General features: G+C 47.7%; 1 protein-coding gene across 2 annotated transcripts in view; it reads right to left on the reverse strand.

The window, feature by feature from the left end:
- GUF1 (GTP binding elongation factor GUF1) overlaps nucleotides 1–14,637 on the reverse strand; it is a 79,777-nt gene extending 65,140 nt beyond the window's left edge. The window contains exons 1-3 of one of the 2 annotated variants that reach the window (XM_088450579.1): nucleotides 14,552–14,637; nucleotides 4,633–4,937; nucleotides 3,850–3,961 (exon numbers count right to left, since the gene is read on the reverse strand). In XM_088450579.1, coding sequence (XP_088306705.1) covers nucleotides 3,850–3,961; nucleotides 4,633–4,809 — 289 coding nt within the window. In that variant the 5' untranslated portion in view covers nucleotides 4,810–4,937; nucleotides 14,552–14,637. Of the gene's footprint in view, nucleotides 1–3,849; nucleotides 3,962–4,632; nucleotides 4,938–14,468; nucleotides 14,519–14,551 lie in introns of those variants that run through there. The other variant, XM_088450580.1, reaches the window with a different exon arrangement.
- Between the last annotated feature and the right edge of the window lie 5,821 nt (nucleotides 14,638–20,458).

The following is a 20,458-nucleotide window of genomic DNA, read 5'->3' on the forward strand; positions in this document are numbered from 1 at the left end:
TATGTGGACCCATCTGTACTTCTCCCCTATATGACGGTATTGCAGCAGAACCTGGAGTAACGCAATAGAATAGAGCAGGGGTTCTCAAACTATTTTGCTCTGGGACCCTGCCTGACAAAACATTTTTTACAGGACCCCAGCAAATGTGGGGAGGAGGAGCCGGCGGGGGACTGCTGATGCAGGCATACCACTGCGAATCAACATTGCAGAGGGCACCAGGGAGTAGAACCGGTCCAGGCATTTTAACGTGCTGTGGGTGAGTCGTGACCCAATGCTGAGATGGGCGCGACCCACAGTTTGAGAACCGCTGGAATAGAGTAATATCACAGGACTATAGTGGTCAGAGATAGATATTATATAGCTGGAATGTGATTTCATTGCTACATTTCAACAAGGCAGAACCCTGAATTATTACAGTGTGGAATTATATAATGCAATAGATGTAAAATATACTTATATATATCCACAGCATGTTAATATTGGATCAAACAAAGGGGACTTCGGTTGTTTAGTCTAAAAGAAACACGTGATTCAAGTGCACGCATTAACTTGCAAACAGGAGCGTTACAAGCATTTGGGATTAAATTTTCTAAGTGGCCGCTTAGATAAAGCCACTGCGTCTCCTTAGCATGTTTAAGCAATAACTATAAAACAACAATACTATTCAAAGGAAACCGCCCTTCTTGCAATGAATGATACTAAATGCTTCAGGTTGTTTTTTTGGCCAGTTTTAAAGTTTTCTTTTATATTTTGCTGTGGTTTTAGTATATATTATTAAAAGGTTATATTTTAATAAGACACCTATTTGATGCCACTATATAAACACATTATTGGGGGCTATCCCTACAGAGTGCCTCAAAAGGAAATAGCATTTCCGCTCTTTTTTTTTTGCATTTTAACCAGCTACCCAGGGTGCACCTCACTACAGCTTGAGTATAAATGTTAATGACAACTATAGCTATGGTCAGACAGAGGGTCTGATTCAGAGATGTTTGCCAACCCGATGGTTAGCGTACATATCCGATGGTTTACCGACTGCCCATGTACAGGGCCCGTTCTGTGCAAGGGACGAGGCCAGGGTCTGCATTGGTGGATGCAACTTTCCTGGCCTTGCCGCTGCCAGGACCCGGCCAGGCTGCGGTAAGCTTCAGCTACCGCAGCCAGGCCAAAGAAGCATCATCAGTCGCAGCGCTGGGATCGCAAATGCAGCATGGATGTGTCTCTTTCCTACAGACACCTCTTATTGCATTTGCATTTGAAATGGACAGAACTGCCCAGCACCCTCGTGTCCGTGGCTCTGCAATTCTGTCCATCCCTGAATTAGACCCAGAATCATTAGCAATATATACAGTAGCAAAAAGCAAAACCTCTCTCCACAGAACGGAAAGAAATACCTTTACACTGCTATCACTTGGATTCAAGTAAGATCACATTGGCTACATCTTATTACTATATCTACAATACCTGTGTGATTAGAGGGATATAAATATTGGGGCTGATTCTGAGTTAGGAGCAAAGCAAAAGAAAAAAAAACAAGTATCCTCGCCCCCATGCTGCACAGCAGGTGAGGCAGATATAAAATGTGCAGAGATTTAGATTTGAGACAAGCGTGAAATCTAAATTGCAGTGTAAAAATAAAGCTGCCCAGCATTTGTGGGCTACATGCAAAAGCAGCTGGTATTTACCCTGCATGCAAATATATTGTAGCAGCGAGGGAGGAGAGTTGCCATTTTAAGAGCATAGAAACTCTGCCAATGCCCCAATCCCCCCCCCCCCCCTCGTGGCCCAATCTCACAGATTTATGCACACAGCCCTATGAACAAATAAAATATCTGCAAGTCCAGCAGTACTGTGAGTGCAGCGTAAAGCCCCACTTACTCACACAGCCAGGGGACTTGCGGCTAATTTAAATAATCCCAATAAATGTACAGTGTTTGCACCCCTTGCATTGCAACATGGTTTGTGGCCAGGTGCAAAGTTACTTGTTTTTATGCTTTGCTCCCAACTCAGAATCAGCCCCTTGTCCCCATGTGGATTGTGCAGCACAGCAGCGGACTATTCCCTTTATTCTGGTCACACTATTTTCCTAGATGGGATAGGATTTCCTTATAAAGACATGATTATCGCTCCATTCTTTATTTATAATTTCAGGTTCATCGTGATACTCACGATTCCACTTATCTATGTGCCGCCATACATTTTCATGGTTCTTTTTGATCTGTGTTACAATAGATAGTTTTCATAAAACAAGATCAAGCTTCCTGTTTAGTTATATTTATTGCAGTCTATGAAATGTACATTTCTATTGTGGCAGTGTCACCAGAGATGGCACTGGTGAGCAGCTGATATGTGGCAGTATCACCAGAGGTGGCACTGGTGAGCAGCAGATTGTGTGTGTGGCAGGTGAGGTCCCCCCACACAGACTAGAAAAGCATTTTGGAAAGATGGCTAATTGCTGCTTGGTGGAGAGAGCTCAGGTGTGGGCTGACGAGAAGGCAGACCAGTCAGGCTGCTGGGGACAGTCTAGGTGAGACTGTAGCAGCCAGGAGAGCCCAGTGAAGATAAGCGAGCCATTGGGGGCCAGAAGGCCTGGGTCCGGAACTTGCAGGAGGCAAGGGAGGACCATCAAACTCTCAGACTCTGGTACTATAAAGCAGCGAGGCTGCAGGCTAAGGAAGCTATATCAGGCCAGGAGGCCATGGTCCAATTATGCATGTGGCAGGAAGGACCCCCATTTACAGAGACTGTGTTGGCAGACTAGCTGCACCCTTATAGAGAGGGCTCAAGAGGTGAGCTAGTGCCCTAAGAGAGGGTTAGGTTGTTTATTATTTTATTGTTGTTTCCTGACTACCATGCTGAAGTAAAGCACCATGTTCATTTGTATGCTGGAAACTTGTGTGTGGACCCTCATTAAGCACCTAAACACTGCACCAATCCACCCTCTACCGAGCTAATTAACCCCAAGACGTCACAATATCAATAGTACTTTTCTTCCATGCATGAGCGCGAGGGGCTCGGTGTGCCCCAGTTGACAGCAGCCAGTGGCGTAAATAGAATGGGTGCAGCGTGTGCGGGGCACACAGGCCCCTAGGTCGTTCGGGCCCCCACACAGCACTCCTTGAACCCATGTTCTTCAATACTAGCACTGCACAATCACTAGAAAAGTGGCCATTTTCCTAGCGATTTGCACATGTGCAATAGAAAAATCACCACAGAAAATGTCCACCACAGAGATCTGCCGCTAACTAGAGAGGAGGGGGACCGAATTGAGACTACACACAGGCCCCCTCCTCTCTTAATACACCCCTGACAGCAACTTTTATTGCCACAAAATATGCTTATACAGGTACAATCATTATAGTCTTTAACAGCGCCTTTTACAGTATATTTTTTATTAGTCTGTATCTTATGCTGGTAAATGTGTTTTGGAAAAAGACAGACATCATCTTCCAACCATACTAAGAGGCTCTAGCGATGACAGAAATAACTGGCCAACCTGGACACTGTAGGGATGGACATTGGAAACTCAGCATCAAATAATTGCTGGGATTTCGGGATCAAATCAAGTGATGCGATGGCCATTAGCCTTTGCATAAACACCATTCGATGACATACGATGGTTACAATGTACGCCTGCACAAAAGCATTTGGAGCTTTGCGTATGCGCATATAAGCTGAGCTGCAGATACCACTTCTGGGTGTCCACAGCTGCCATGGGATGGGCATCAGAAAGCTTCATCCGATGGATGCCAACTTATATGTAGAGGGACAGAATTGGAGGAGACTTAAATAAACTTATAGGTATATACAGGAACAAACCCAGTTCATTATTAACAGACGTTTCCCTACCTGTAATCTCAAGAAGTCTGTCAGCCAGGGTACTTTTACCATGATCCACATGTGCTATTATGCTAAAATTCCTAATATAATCTACATCATATTCAGATATGTTAATTCTTTCCTGAAATAGATAATACAAGCATCAACACAAATCATTTCTTACTTTTACAATGTCATGCAATTTTATATATATATCGATTTATTTTACTCCTGATGCTCACTACATTGACCAATAAATAATGACGACCAATTCGCAACTTAATACTGGGGAGTATGCTAAAAAACTTACAGATACTAACAACCGTGGGCCTGATTTAGAGTTGTACGTTATTGCACAGCCACTGCGACTTTGTATGCAGCACCTGTGCAATAAGATGCTAATGCCACAGGAGGCTTCTTGTGTAAACAGTCGCCTCCTGCGGCTTCTGTGATCCGCTGCTGCGTCCACCATCAGATAATTTGCATGAACATCGGTCATCTGAGCAACCCTCATGTTACTCATTATGGCTGTGAAATTCAAGCTTTTAGGGTCGGTTAAGTTGCATCGGAAGACGCAAACACTGGCCTCGGCATGTCCAGAAAATGGATCCCGACGTGACCGCCCCATCCCCAAATAGACACACTATGTCAATCATGCTGCAGCCTAAAGGGGCACTGCGACAGTCATTGCAGACACTGATTGGCACATACATCGTACAGATCCTCCACATGCGTCAATCAAAATTTTTTAAAAGGTCACATTTATAAAACTGATGGTTCCTTCTAATGTAAAGAGCGTTTAGTTATCTTCACCTTTTTAGAGCTAAATTGCACAGTCTGTGATCGATTCACTGGATGAATAGTTTGTAATATGCAGCGACATCCACACAGAGCTGCACCCAGCCACTTCCGGGTAGACAGAGGTCTGTAGAATGTACACTTCCAAAGGTGCCAACACTTAGCAGTGTGCTGTGGGTTTAAGGCAAACATCTCAGACAGTCCAGTGTGTCCACAATCAGCTTTGTAGAATTCCTAATAAGGCCTCATATATGCCGCTCAGTCCTGTGTTTGGAACTCTGCTTTCTAATACACGTATACGCCATCATTTCCATGCACGGCTGTGTAGAAGAAAAAAATGAATCAATTGTATGCGTTTAACATGATCTGGTTCTAGGTTGTACAGATTGATCCCTTGACATGTCCCTATGTTTATTTCCTATTATTCTGTATACAGGATGCAATACTCACTATGTATCCCTCTTATCAGTGCTTTAGAACCTTACATTAAAGATGATTAGATAAAAAACAAGAGATATGGTAAGAACTTACCTTTGTTATCTCTGTTTCTACGAAGTCCATAGGGGCCACAGGGTTGACCTTGGGGTATAGCTTGGATCTGGATCCACGGGCACCATACAGTTAAAGCTTTAGCTCCCAGGATGCACTTGGGTTCTCCTCTATACCCCACCCCCAAGCCACAGGCACCTCAGTTGGTAAGTAGCCTAGGCCGAAGGAGGAGACTAAACAGAGAGAAGGAAGACTGGAACACACAAGAAACCATACTCACAGAAATGGGAAACGGAAACACCGGTGACCAGTACCACAGCCCATTTGAAGCCAGGTGCGTCAGGGCGGGCGCCCTGTGAACCCTATGGACTTCGTAGAAACAGAGATAACAAAGGTAAGTTCTTACCATATCTCTTGTTTTCTACTTCAGGGTCCATAGGGGGTCCACAGGGTTGACCTTGGGGATGTCCCAAAGCAGTTCAACTAAGGGCGGGGACGCTCCTGTGCAGAAAGGAGAATCCTGCGCCCGAAGGATGCATCCTGAGAGGCAAAGGTGTCAAACGCATAAAACCTCAAAAATGTCTGAATTGAAGACCAAGTGGCTGCCTTGCACAGCTGAACAGCGGAGGCACCAAGTCTAGCAGTCCAAGAAGGGCCTACAGACCGAGTGGAATGAGCCTTAACCGAGGCTGGAACAGGCTAACGTTCCTGTATATAAGCCTCCCTAATAACAGAACAAAGCCAACAGGCTAAAGTTTGTTTGTTGGCAGGCCAACCCCTCTTATGGAAACCAAAGAGGATGAACAACGAATCGGACTTCCTAACAGAGGCCGTCTGTTCAACATAAATTCTGAGAGCCCGGACCACGTCCGGCGAAGCCTCGCCGGAAGACCCGGAGCCTGAAAAGCTGGTACCAAAAGTTCCTGATTTATGTGGAACTTAGACACCACTTTAGGCAAAAACTCAGGACGGGTGCGAAGCACAGCCCTGTCCTGATGAAAAATCAGGAAGGGGGGGCTACAGGAAAGTGCCCCCAACTCGGATACCCTCCTGGCCGAAGCAAGAGCCAGGAGAAACAGTCTTAAGTGTTAACCACTTGAGGTCAACCGACTCAAGAGGCTCAAAAGGAGGTCCCTGCAGGACCCGAAGAATCACCGCCAAGTCCCACGGAGCCACTGGAGGCACAAAGGGAGACTGGATCCTCAGCACACCTTGGAACAAGGTGTGAACGTCAGGCAGTGAGGCAATCCTTAGTTGGAACCACACTGACAGGGCCGATACCTGAACTTTTAGGGAAGCAAGCCGTAAGCCCAGGTCAAGACCTGACTGCAGAAATGCCAAGATCCTAGAAACTCTGAACACCTGAGGGTCATATCTTCCAGACTCCCACCATGGAAAGTAAGTGTGCCACACTCTGTGGTAAATCTGTGCAGAGGCAGGTTTACATGCCCTAAGCATGGTACTGTTGACAGAGCCTGAAAAGCCCCGGGACCTTAAGACGGCTGTCTCAAGAGCCATGCCGTCAAAGACAGTCGACCCAGATCCGGGTAAAGGCAGGGATCCTGAGACAGCAGATCCCGACGTTGAAGCAGAAGGTACGGAGCATCTACAGACAGGCCCCTGAGACCGGAGTACCAAGGACATCCGGGCCACGCTGGAGCCACCAGCAGAAACGTGCCTCCGTCCCGTTTGATCTTTCTGAGTACCCGAGGGAGCAGGGAGATTGGAGGAAACAGATGCGCTAGGTGAAACGACCATTTCACTGACAACGCATCCACTAGGCTTGCACCCGCGTCCCTTGTCCTTGAGCCGTATATGGGCAACTTGTAATTGTGACGAGAGGCCATCAGGTCCAATTCCGGCAGTCCCCACTTGTCCACGAGAAGTTGAAACACCTCTGGTTGAAGCAACCATTCCCGGGGATGCACGTCATGATGGCTGAGGAAGTCTGCCTCCCAATTGAGGACTCCCGGGATGAAGACTGCCGATATTGCTGGAAGGTGGCACTCCGCCCAAGTCAGGATTTGGGACACTTCCGACATCGCAGCTCAACTGCGAGTTCCTCCCTGGTGATTTATGTATGCCACCATGGTGGCGTTTTCTGATCGCACCTGAACTGCTCTTCCGAGAACGGTGCCTGACGCCAGAAGAGCACGGTACACTGCCCGTAGCTCTAGAATGTTTATGGGAAGTACGGCCTCCTCCGCCGACCAACGGCCCTGAAGAGACAACGAGCCGGTCACTGCCCCTCAACCCCGGAGACTGGCATCTGTCGTGAGCAGAACCCAGTCCGGAATCCAAAATGGGAGACCCTGGCTGAGATGAGCTGACTGCAGCCACCACGCCAAGGACCGGCGCACTTCCGGGGACAATACCAGCATCTGGGATCGGATCCGGCAGGACAACCCGTTCCATTCCACAAGAATCTGCCCCTGCAGGGGTCTGGAATGGAACTGGGCGAACTCCACCATGTCGAATGCCGACACCATGGACCCCAGGACTCATTGCCGAATGTATTGACACCCTGCCACTGCTTAGGCAACCGTGTATCCTCAGTTGTAGGGAGGATACCTTTTCCAGAGTCAAGAAAATCCTTTGTTGACTGGAGTCCAGAAGTGCTCCCAGATGGACCATCCGTTGAGATGGGATCAGAGACGACTTCTTCCAATTTATTAACCACCCATGTGCTTGAAGACAAGCAATTGTCAGGTGTAGATGATGAAGAAGCACCTCCGGGGAACTCGCCAGCAGCAGCAGATCGTCCAGGTACGGCAGCAGCCGTATACCCTGACCCCGAAGGTGGGCAGCCATGACTGCCCTCTCCTTGGTGAAAACCCTCGGAGCCGTGGAAAGAACGAAAGGCAACGCCCAAAATTGGTAGTGATGGTTTAGGATAGCAAACCTCAGGTACCGCTGATGTGCCGGTGCCACGGGCACATGGAGATAGGCGTCCTGGATAACGAGGGAGACCATGAAGTCCCCTGGTTCCATCGCCAGGATGATGGACCGCCATGTTTCCATCCTGAACCTGGGAACTCTGAGGTACTTGTTCAGAGACCTTAAATTCAGAATAGGGCGATGAGACCCATTGGGTCTCTGCACCAGAAACAGAGATGCGAAGCTTTGGCCTCGTCCAGCGAAGGACTCGTGCAAAAAAATTGGTGGGGCGGCCTGCACCGAAACGACAGGGCGTACCCCTGAGAGACTACTTCTCGAACCCAAGCATCCTTGGTGGTACTGAACCAACACTGGGCGAATCTGAGAAGTCGGCCTCCCACTCTGGGGTCCTCCAGGGAGAGGCCCGTCCCGTCAGGCAGCAGGTTTATCCTCCTGTTTGGAAGAGGGGCGCCAAGCATTCCATATGCTTCTTGGGTTTGGATGAGGCTTTGGTCGCTGAATGTCTCGAGAAGGACTGGCCCCTGGCCTTACCCTGAACCCGAAAGGACCGAACGGCAGTGCTCCTCACCCTAGCCGGCGCAGAAGCCGAAGGGAGGAAAGCCGACTTGGACTTAGCCAAGGTATCCACTATTTTGTCCAAATCCGGACAAAATTGCAAATCTCCATTAAAGTGGAGAGTCTCCAGACCCTTTTTAGAGTCCGCATCAGCCCTCCAGGACCGCAGCCACAAGGATCTCCGAGCAGACACAGCCGCAACTCTAGAGGTTAACATGCTTGCGTCCAAAGACGCTTCCCCAATATAGGAAGCGGCATCCCTCATTTGTGCCACTAATGCTCTCTGAACATCCGGAACATCGTCCGTAAGAGAATTCTCCAAGGCATTGGCCCAGTTCTCAATGGCTTTAGCCACCCAGGAAATGGCCATGGACGGGCGCGCCACCGCTCCAGAGAGCGAGTAAATGGACTTCAAATAAATCTCCACTTTCCTGTCCGTTGGATCCTTTAAAGAGGAAATAGACGGCAATGGTAGCGTAGCGGTTTTAACCAAGCGAGTGACATGTGAATCCACCGCCGGTGGAGTCTCCCATTTCCTGCAATGATCCTCAGGAAAGGGATAATGAGAAGCCAACCCTTTCTGCGGTTGGAATCTCTTGCTGGGTAATTGCCAGGCCGCCGCCATATGATCCGCCAACTGATCGGACAGAGGGAACACATTAGAAGTAACCTTTGCTTTCTTGAAGTCAGGAAACTTCCACTTAGGGACCGGTGCCTCCTCTTCTATATTGACAATAGCCCGCACCACCCTAACTAATGCTGGAACATTAATGAAGGACCTAGGCTCAACCTCCTGTCCCACAGCACCCAAATCAGAATCCTCATGGACCTCTCCATCATCTGAAGAGGGATCCGATTCTGATACCTGCGCAGTGAGTAAACTCACAACAGGCCGCTAGGTCGCCTTCTGTGGCACATCACCCTGCAAAAATTACTGAAAAGCCAAGGATGAGGCCGCCAAACACTGTACCGAGTTGGAGAGAACATCCACCCAAGGCGGAGGAGCCGACTGAGGGAAGCTCTGAAAAGGCACTACAGACTGTTGTGATACAGGGGGAGGCTGGACATACACAAGCAGCCCCGAATACTGTCTCACAGTCTGGGCCCCAGAGGGAGACCGCAATACCTGCGGAATATCCGGGGAATGGGAGATAGAGTGCTGGGACAATGCCCCAGAAGGGGTCACTGTAGGGATCGACATCTGCAATAGATGTCAGCACTTGTGAAAACATCGCCCAAGGGGGGTCCTGCTGCATAGGGGGTATAGAGGGGCCTGGTGCCAGCTGGCACTGCCCGCAAAGACCATTCTGATATAAATCCCCCCCATTAACACCAGCAGAACAGCGTCTGCAGGAAAGCAACACAGGAGCCCCAGAGTGCTCAGTCTCCTCATCAGATATGATACAGTAATTATGCAATAAATACTTATCAGCAGAGGACATACGGTGTAAACACCCCTGCACTCACCAGCATGCAACACAAACAGGCCCAAAAATATGGTACTGTGTAGCACACAACAGTATGTGACTGACCTTACAAATACATGATTTATAAAAGTGAGGTTAATAGAAAACGCCCCTCCCCCACACACCTTCGGGCTGTAGGAGAAGCAAAGGGATAGATATAAGCTGACAGCAATTAGAGAATAAGTACAGACAGCAGCACTAGCAAAGTCACCTACAATGCACGAAGATTGTACTTACTGCACCAATCGCTACCCTCAACCACCCAGATTCAGTGTCTGGGGGGAGTTAAAGCGCCGTGCACACTGTCCTTTTGTTGGGGAGAGGTACACAGGGGGACCTGACCATGCACCTGCCTGGGATCCTGCGTTAGTCGGAGAGCTCTGAGGAGGAGTGGCCAGCAGAGGAGCAGCTCAGCGATGGGCAGTACACATGAGAAAAGGCGCGCTGAGCTGAGGGGAGGAGCCGCTAAACCAGGGAAGGCTGCCTCCCCTGGCTAGTATTTAACCGCAGGGATGCCGGTTCCCCTCCGGAACTTATACCCTGGTGGTCCAGCGGAGCGTGGGGTATGCCTGCATGAGGGGGAGCCCGCCGCCGCTACTAGCGCCGCCGGTCTGTCCCCAGAGACCGGCGGCAACTGACTGCATTTATCCCCGCGAGCGGCACTAAGAGCGCTGCCCGCGGCTTACCTGTTCCCCGTAGAGACGGCAGCAGTCAGAGGGAGGACCCGGAGTCATGCTAGAACTAACTCCGGGGTCCCGCTGCGATCCCCAGAGCAGTACTGGCGTCGCAGCGCCAGCGGGGTGTTGATGCGGCAGCATGGACGTCCAGAAGGACAGTCCTATGCTGCCGCATTAAGTGTAAAGCAATAGAGAAAAAAAAAAACTTTTCTTCTATAGAAAAAAAACTTAGGGGCTGCTCCTGCAGCCCGACTGCACAGTGCAACCGACTTCGGCCGGCACCAAACTGAAACTGAGGTGCCTGTGGCTCGGGGGCGGGGTATAGAGGAGGACCCAAGTGCATCCTGGGAGCTAAAGCTTTAACTGTATGGTGCCCGTGGATCCAGATCCAAGCTATACCCCAAGGTCAACCCTGTGGACCCCTATGGACCCTGAAGTAGAAATACCACATAACAACCATGTTCAGTGTGAATATCATGATGGGGTTTGGAGTGCATAGAAACTGTACTGCACGTGATAGGCTGTGGGTCGGACTGTGTGATGTACTTGAAAAATAACTTAAAATGACAGCAACTATATGTATGTAGGGCTCCAACATGTCTTGATTTTTCCAGACAGAGCCGTATTCAATTTGAGCCGAGCCATGATACTTTTTTGCGTATCGGGCTTTCCGCCTACATCGCGTGTTTTGTAGGCGGAAAAGTATCGCGGCCGTCCCTGCTTTACCCTGTATTCAATTTGAAAGTACGCGAAAACAGGACCCGGTGAAACTTGAGCAGGCGGAAAGTACTGTCAAATTTGGGGAAATCAGCCTGACACCCCCCCAAATGATGTTCTGACATGGGGGTTAGCTATGGTTACCCCCGATTCGGCTTGCTGAAGGAATTTGGGGTTTTTAAACAGGCTTAGTAGTCGCTAAATAGCGTTTTTTAATAAGTAGTGCAGAATGGTAGTTAGGAGGGTTTTTTTGCAGAAAATAACTTATCCCAGCAAATTTGGGGTACTTGAAAATGGGGGTCAGCATATTTAAAAATTGCTAAAGTGAACTTGAAAAAAATGGTTAAAAATCCACCTGCCGCAAGCAGGTGCAATGAAAAAAACACTTGGAGCATATTTGGGGACCCCCCCAGAGTCAAGTTCGCTAGTTTTTAACTTTGTCCCCCAACATTTTTTTTTGCCCCCAAAATGAAAGGGATTTTTTGGAGTGTTAAAGTGTTTTTTAAATTGTTTTTGACACAGTTTACCTTTGGGGGACTGTCTGAAGGCTGCAGGGGGGTTCCCGCAATGTTGCATCCCAAAACCCCAATTCTGCACTTTTTTCCGCCTGCTATTCGTAGGCAAAACTTTTCCTCCTATTACATTGCATTGACTCTCCACCTAGGCGGAAAGTCTTTCAAATTGAATACGGGGTAAAACCAAAACAGGCGAAAATGACGTCATCGGTGAAAAGTTTCCGCCAAAAACATGCAAAAACAGACTATTCGCCTCAAACTGAATACGGGCCATAGATGTGTCAGTTTAGAGTTGGATGCAAGTCAGCTGCAATTGCACTCTCATTACATGCACGGAGCTAAATGCAGATATTCGCCTGTACTGTGACTCATATATGAGACCATACTGCCTAAAGCCAACTGCTTGTGTTATCATTATCAGTGCACAATAACACTAGCCATACACAGAACTCTGCACAGCACACAATGCCATCTAGGAGATCGCCAGGTATTGAGGCATGGACTGCTTACGTTCCAAACACCATTTCATTTACCAAGATGTATGGACTGCTTACGTTCCAAACACCATTTCATTTACCAAGATGTTATGATGGCACTTATAACATCTTATAGAGTATCTTTATCTAGAAAGTATTTTCTCTCGTTTTAGCAGTAAATGGGCACGATTCTATTCAGCGCGATGTAAATAGCGCCGGGAGTGAGCTCCTGGAGCTATTCAATATACTGCGCTGACAAGTCCGACTAAGGATTTCTTCTCTCATCCCTCCGGGGATGAGAGAAGAAATCCGACAAAAGTCCCGGCGCGAGGCTGTTTTCTGCCCTTCGTGCCTGGAAAACGGCCTCACGCCGAGAAGTTAGGTCGGGGAATGCCCGTTATCGCGCCTAAACACCCTGTTTAAGGCGCGATAACGAGCCTTCCCCAACCTAACATCGCGATGAATTGAATAGCTCTGGGAGCTATCTCCCGGCGCTATTTACATCGCGCTGAATAGAATCATGCCCAATGTGAAACAAAAAATGTGTCGTCCATGTGCCGGTCAGAAGCTGTGGTTATTATGTAGGAGCATCTACATAATATACTGACAAAAACTCACCTGCAGCAACTCAGTACAGGTTGAGTCTCCCATATCCAAATATTCAGAAATACGGAATATTCCAAAATATAGAATTTTTGGAGCATGACCGAGATAATGACACATTTGCTTCCTGATGGTTCAATATACACAAACTTTGTTTAAGGCACAAAATTATTAAAAATATTGTATACAAATACCTGCAGGCTGTGTGTATAAGAAACATAAATTCATTCTGTGTTTAGACTTGGGTGCCATTCACAAGATCTCATTATGGTATGCACATATTCCAAACACAGAAAAGTCAGATATCCAAAATACTTCTGGTCCCAAGCATTTTGGATATAGGAGACACAACCTGTATTCTATTAGCAGCAGGAAGCCACTGTTAGTGGAATATGTGCAGGGTTTCTGGTACTGATCAGCCATGGTAGACCCATTGCTGCAAAGAGATCCAGGCCATAGCGAGAGGGAGGAGCAGGTAAAAATAGCAAATACATATGTTTGCTGTTGACTTTATAGCTGCCCGATCATTCAACCAAATAAGAAAATTATTTCCTGAATCCTTATGAAAATAGCATGCTGTAACTATTTTGCCAACTGTAGAAACATACAGTATGAGAGGTGACAGATGTGTTCACTTGTATCCGCTTGTGTGGCAAACATGCGCACGCATCGCGCCATGCGACTTGCCGCACGCACTACATTACGCCATGCCGCAGCTGCATTTGCACCACGCAATCCTATGGAACAAGAGTGCGAAGGTAGCATGCGTACCCGGAGGCGAGCTCGCATTCCTGGTCATGGGCGAGTGACTCGCGCCATACGTTGCCATGATTTGCCACACAAGCAGTAAAGATACAAGAGGACACATCTGTAGCTTTGATCATTGTCTATCAAGTCAGGCTATTCAAAGTAAAATAGCCAGTTTGCTGTGACATATTTACAATGCATCTGTACTCTCAGCATGTAGTTATTAAGTCATTATAACATTTAAAGCAGTGTTTCAGAAATGTTTTCCTGTGGACCCCTAACAGTTCACATTTTAAAAGATCCATAGGTGGTCTGGAAAATATGAACATTTAGGAGTCCTGAAGATTAACTTTGGGAAACACTGGTTTAGGGAGAACTTCTTCCAGAGCCACAAACAGCATAGTATACTATGTTACTCTTAGTGAGAATAATGTAGGACTCTAATGTCATGTAACACAAGCCTATGCATGTCATTTAAAAAAAATAAAAGTGATCATATGTATTTTCCTGATGCACTGTACAGAATATCAGGATAAAGTAAACTGCTAACAATTTGGTTCTATTTGCAAAGTTCCCAGGTCATAGCTGTTCTCAGTAAGAGGCCACCACGGTAATGCAGGCAGATGCATCCCATCATGTGAGTGAGCACAGGAGGGAATCACTGCACATGAGCTGGGAGAGCTGAGCTGCATCCTGTACTGTATATACCTTTCAGCAGCTGGAGCTCAGCACAAAGTCCTGCACACAATGACACCAGCACCACACTCACACTGTCACACACAGTAACTCACCTTCCTGCATGTGTCCTACACAACATACTCCATGCCGATTTCCCCCGGCATGCACTTGCGCGTCTTTTCTATTCTTAAAGCGGCAATGTCACACATAAGATTAAAAATGGAAATGGCAAGAAGCCGCTGTGTTCTATTTAGATGGCATCAAAATGCTGCTGATTTTCTGGGCATGTTTCTCCAATTTAATGGGGTTTGTTTGGGGATAAAGTAAATTGTTCTATGGTTAATGAGCAAAATGTTTTATGTCTTTTTTAGGAGATACAGGTTTTAATTATTAATCTGGGTACACACCATCTTGCAGATCATACGATTCAAAAGCTGTTGTTGAGATACTGTAGGGTTTGTACGCACCCCATACTTGCTTACTCTCCTGGAACGGCTGGGAGGCTCACAAAAACTGTGTGGCGCTCCCGAAAAATTGAGAAAGTCTCCCAGCCGGCTGCATATCCCCGCACCCTCTGCTTCACAATGCCGGTAATCTCAACACTGTGATGACAAGATCACGATCATGTTATTAGGCCCCACCCCCTCATTGTAAATTGCTGCAAATTGCGCATCTCAGAAGAGGGAGTTATGGAGCGTACACATGGTCATATTTGTCAGACTTGTCAGATGGACGATTGAACGATTAAACGATTTGAACGATTTTACCAAAGTTTTGAACGATTTGAACGATTGAACGATTTTTGACTACATTAAAATGAATGGAATCATCCAAGTCTGACTGCAAACCCATCAGATGTCAGATATCGTTATCTGACAAACGGGAACGCGCATCGTTGATCGTCCATCGTTCAGGCATGTCAGATATGAACGATTTTCCTTCAGATATGAACGACTGAACGATTTTTAAATCGTTATCGTTCATATCTGAAGGAAAAATCTGATCGTGTGTATGCACCATTATGGAGCGTACACACGGTCAGATTTGTCAGACTTGTCAGATTTGTCAGATGAACGATTGAACGATTTGGACGATTTGACCAAAGTTTTGAACGATTTGAACGATTGAACGATTTTTGACTGCATTAAAATGAATAGAATCGTCCAAGTCTGACTGCAAACCCATCAGATGTCAGATATCGTTATCTGACAAACGGGAACGCGCATCGTTGATCGTCCATCGTTCAGGCATGTCAGATATGAACGATTTTCCATCAGATATGAACGACTGAACGATTTTTAAATCGTTATCGTCCATATCTGAAGAAAAAATCTGATCGTGTGTATGCACCATTAGGCTGAAATTAAGCAATCATAGAATCGCATCATATAGGCCCCTCCCCCCAAGGACCGCTATTACAATTATTTTGTCCCTATCCTGCCTGCTTCACTAGGAAGTGGGCAGATGCAGGAGGACATCTACTCTACCTAGACTATTCAGTCTCCCGCAGGCTCCGGGACAGTAGGTAAGTATGAAAAGTAAGGGGAGAAACCAAGTAGCTTTAGGGTTTGCCCCAAGGCTATTACCCATGCTGGAAGATTAGTGGGGTTTGCCCCCCACATTGAACTGCAGGAGCTGCAAGGAAAAGTCCGCAAGCAAGGGCAACCGCATGGGGAGAACCTATTGTTCTCCACAGTTAACACGGAATCAGTGGGTTAGTGCGTGTGAACCCACAGCCTGGGAAAACCACACAGCAGATCCTGCACTGCAGGGAGGCACAAGGATGGAGAGGCGCTCTCCCTGCAGCTACTGCTGAGTCCATTGATGCTGCTGTAAGCTGCGCCTGTAAAACCGTATGACATATAGCGGCAGCCTACTGCAGAGAAGTGCGGCAGAGCCTGAGAGGCTCTTCACAAAGTCCCACACCCTGCTGTTCCTCCTCCTTCCCGCGCCTCCGCTGCACTGCACCTGACCACTCCTTCCCTGGAAGCAGGGGAAGCCTGGAAGGCACATATCGACGGGACTTCGGAGCCGGTGGCTGCAGAGGTACTCCAGGGTTGTCAGTGCTGTGTGGATGGCCGATGGCAGCGGGACTCCAGAGAAGATGCAGCCAGCACCTGATGGCTCTCCAGTGCGCCCGGTGAGAAAGGAGAATGGGGGTAAGACTGCCTGGCATAGGGAGAGGGGTTCTAAGTGTCCAGGAATGGAGGGGGGGCAGGGCCGTCTTGGACCATGTGCATTCCCCATCCGGGGCCCCGTCCTCTCACCTCGGCGGTCGGCCACAGCAGCATCAGTAGACTCCTGGCACTAGAGTGTGCCCAGAGTCTACTGCGCATGTGCAGATCACCGGGGAACTGGCGCAGCCACCATTTTCCCGGCGCTTTCCTCATTGTGCATGCATTTTGAGTAGCGCTGAGCCACCTGACGTGGGACCTCAGAGAGGTCAGTTTTAGATAATATGGGTGTGGTGCAGACCCCCCTGCACCCATTATAGATATGCCCCTGGTGAGGGGGAAGGCTAAGTGTACCCAGTAATGGAAAGGGGGTGCTAAATGTGGCCACTAAGAGAGGGGTTGCTATGTGTGCCCAGATTGGGGGTGGGGGGGGGCTAAGTGTACCCAGGGGCTAAGTTTGCCTAGTAAGGGAAGGGAGGGGTTTCTATGTGTGCCCAGTAAAAGGGGGAGGATTGTTAAGTGTGAACAGTAAGGGAAGGGAGGGTGGTGCTAACTGAGCCCAAGAGGGGGGAGTTCTGTCCTCGCACTGTCCTTCATGTCCTGGGCCTTTCACCTGTCTCGGTTTTATCTCTACTGTCGTGGCCCTCTCCTCTCACCTCTGTCCTACCCTGCCCTCTTGCGCCTGTCCCTCTTTCCTGCCCTGTTACTTGTCTTGACTCTGTCACCTCTGTTCTGTCCCCACTGCCCTGTCACCTCTGCTTTGGCCCTATTCCCTCTTTCCTGTCCCTGTCACCCCTCTCTACTGTCCCTATTCTGTCTTGGCCCCGTCAACTCTATCCTGGCCTTGTCTGTCACTCCTCTCTCCTGTCCCCACTGTTTTGCATTGGCCCTGTCACCCTTGTCCCCTTTTTCCTTGCTCTGTCACCTCTATTCTGGACCCTCTGTCCTGGTTCTGTCCACTGTGTTGTCCCTGTCACCTCTATCCTGATTCTGTCCTTCGGTACGCAGTCCCTTTTTAAAAAATGGGAGGGTGAAAATGTATAGTTTGCAGGGGGGGTGCCGAACACCCTGGCACCTGCCCTGCCCCTAGCTAATTGAATTCCCCCCTAAGTGTGTGCACACGATCAACCATTCTGTCCAATACCTAGGTCAATGATCATCCAGATGTCTGTAGTGTGTGTACAGTCACAATCTTTACAGCAGATGGTTTTGAGATGAGGATAACAGCTTACAAGGTAGATTGTGGAAAAAATTAGGGAAGTACACGCACACTCTAAGTACTAAGAATAAGAAGTATGAAAAATATATATAATAATTTATCAATTAACATGGTTAGCTATAGAGGTTTAGTACACACTTGGCCAAAGATGTTTGCCCACCTACCACGTCACGGTGACCTCATCAGGTGGGTCCCTAACATCCCTGATACTGATACATTGTATAAATGTATCTAGGTCTTACCTGTAATAGTGACCATTACATGTGTGTACTGCAATGCACAGGACCATACTAATTAAAATCACCTGGGGCAGGTGGGAGTGCTAACCCAGGAGAAGGTAGATTGTGCTAGAGCACAGTTTCTCAAACTCGGTCCTCAGGACCCCAAACAGTGCATGTTTTCCAGGTCTCCTCACAGCAACGCAAGTGAAATAATTAGTTCCACCTGTGGATCTTTTAAAATGTGTCGGTGGATAATGAATACACCTGTGCACTGCTGTGTGACCAGGAATACGTGAACTGTGTGGGGTCTTGAGGACAGAGTTTGAGAACCACTGTGCTAGAGTATAGGCATGAATCTGCATGTTCATCTGGACTTCATTCGTCAGTGAAATTGTAACATTTGCCTCCCAAGTATGACTGTAAATTGTGTACACGATTTATGTAAGATAATGGTATTTGAAGTTGTATATATACATCATGTATTTCTAGTGGGAATATGACTGCATTCTTTTTATTTATGTGAACTGATGGTATTTGGAGTACTGGTACTCTTCTTGACCGTCTATTGTTTAGGGGTTTGGGTCAGTGTTCACACTTATCAGGAAAAAAAAAAAAGTCTTTTGGACCAATAGGAAAACACTTATAAAAAGAAAAAAAGAAAATTAAATTTTGATGCCAATTTTTCGAATAATTTAAAAAGATGCTAATACCATCCACTGCTCACCGAGACTTTGATTATGGGTTAGGTAATAGATGGAGTGAGATGTCCAGAGCTACTGCTTTATAAATAGTTCCATCTGCTCTTCCTGTTGGTGCCACTTGGGATAGAGCAGGCCCGGGAGCAGAGGGAACCAAAGTGGACAGCACAGGCCTATCAGCATAGAGGAAGATCATGGTGATGAACAGTTACATACAATGATCCACAAGCAAGAATCAGTAAGCATTAATGGGAAACGTGGCTTGCTGTGGCCCATAGTTTGGACCGGTTTCCAACTCAAATATTTTGTCTGTAGCAGATCCCCTGTGGCACTGACTCAGACAAGTGGTATTGGTTAAGTGTGGGCAGCTTAACTCTGCTACCAGCTGGTATCAGAGTAGCTGAAGGAGCTCAGCATCAGTAAGCATCATTGTGTGTGTGTGTGTGTGTTACTGTGGCACAGTTTGTACCATTTTCAGACTCAGACATTGTGTGCATGTGTGTGTGGCAGATGCATTGTGGTACTACATAAAGTTATGGGTAAGTGTGCGCAGCTGACCTGTGGAACTGGCTGGCTTCAGAGTAAGTAAATAGAAACAGTGTCAACATCTGCGTTTGTGTGTTGGCATTTTGTTTGAACTATTTGCAGGGGCAGAATATTTGGTCAATGGGTGTGACAGACTGGCACTCAGTCACATCAGTAAGTTACTATATGTTTGCAGCAGGTGAGGACAGTTGAACAGGTTTACTGGCATTGGAGTGACAGAAGAGGAGCTCAGCACCAGCACGCAGTGACCTCAGAACCAGTATCTGCGTGTGGCTAGCTGTGACACATGGAGCTGGTTTCATTGCCAGAATTTGGGTGAGGCAATTAGATCACTAAGTGGTCTTGTGTTAGCAGTAGGTGTAACTGAACAGTTGCACTGGTATGAGAAGGACCAGAAGATGGCAGTGTGCCATCAGTCCTCCTGGGGCAGTACAATTCTACTATGTGGGCGCCAGAGCACCCAGCATGAATATGATTGTTGGCCAGGGAGGATCCTCAGCCTGTCTCCCAGCCATCAGACATTAATCAGGTTCGTAACTAGCCAGGGCCAACTCGAGGCATGTTCTGTGTGTGCGGCCGCACAAGAGCTCTAGGGTTACAGTGCAGAGTCCAGCAGCCGCCGCTACCTGGCCGGGTCCGGACTAACCCCGCCCTTCACGCTCCCGCTGGCATTATTGGTAAGCTCAGGGGGTGCTGAGGTTACCTAGCACCGTCCCTGTATTTAGCGTGGGTGCAGGGATTGCGGTTGCTATGGGGCACGATAAGAGTAAAAGAAGCAACCTGGCTGCACAATTAGATAGGAAGCAGCCAAGTAAACCAGTCACAGGCAGCCCCCACTCCTGGTGACATCTGCATCGGTGAAACAATTTGAGGCTACACAAGTGCGCTGGGTGAGGCTGTGAGCTCATTTGGTGTGTGTGGTTGGGTCAGGAGGCGCTGATAATCAGTCCCGTGAGCTGCTTGTGCAGGACATATACTATACTACAGGTTCCCAAACACGGTCCTCAAGGCTCCCCAACAGTTCAGATTTTAGAGATATCCATGGTTGAGAACAGGTGACCTAATTAGTACCTCAGTCAATTTGATTTAACCACCTGTGCTCAACCATGGATTTCTCAAAAACCTGAACTGTTGGGGAGCCTTGAGGACAGTGTTTGGGAAG

Source organism: Taudactylus pleione, unplaced genomic scaffold (genome assembly GCF_031769625.1).
Source record: "Taudactylus pleione unplaced genomic scaffold, aTauple2 ptg000519l, whole genome shotgun sequence".
Taxonomy (NCBI): domain Eukaryota; kingdom Metazoa; phylum Chordata; class Amphibia; order Anura; family Myobatrachidae; genus Taudactylus; species Taudactylus pleione.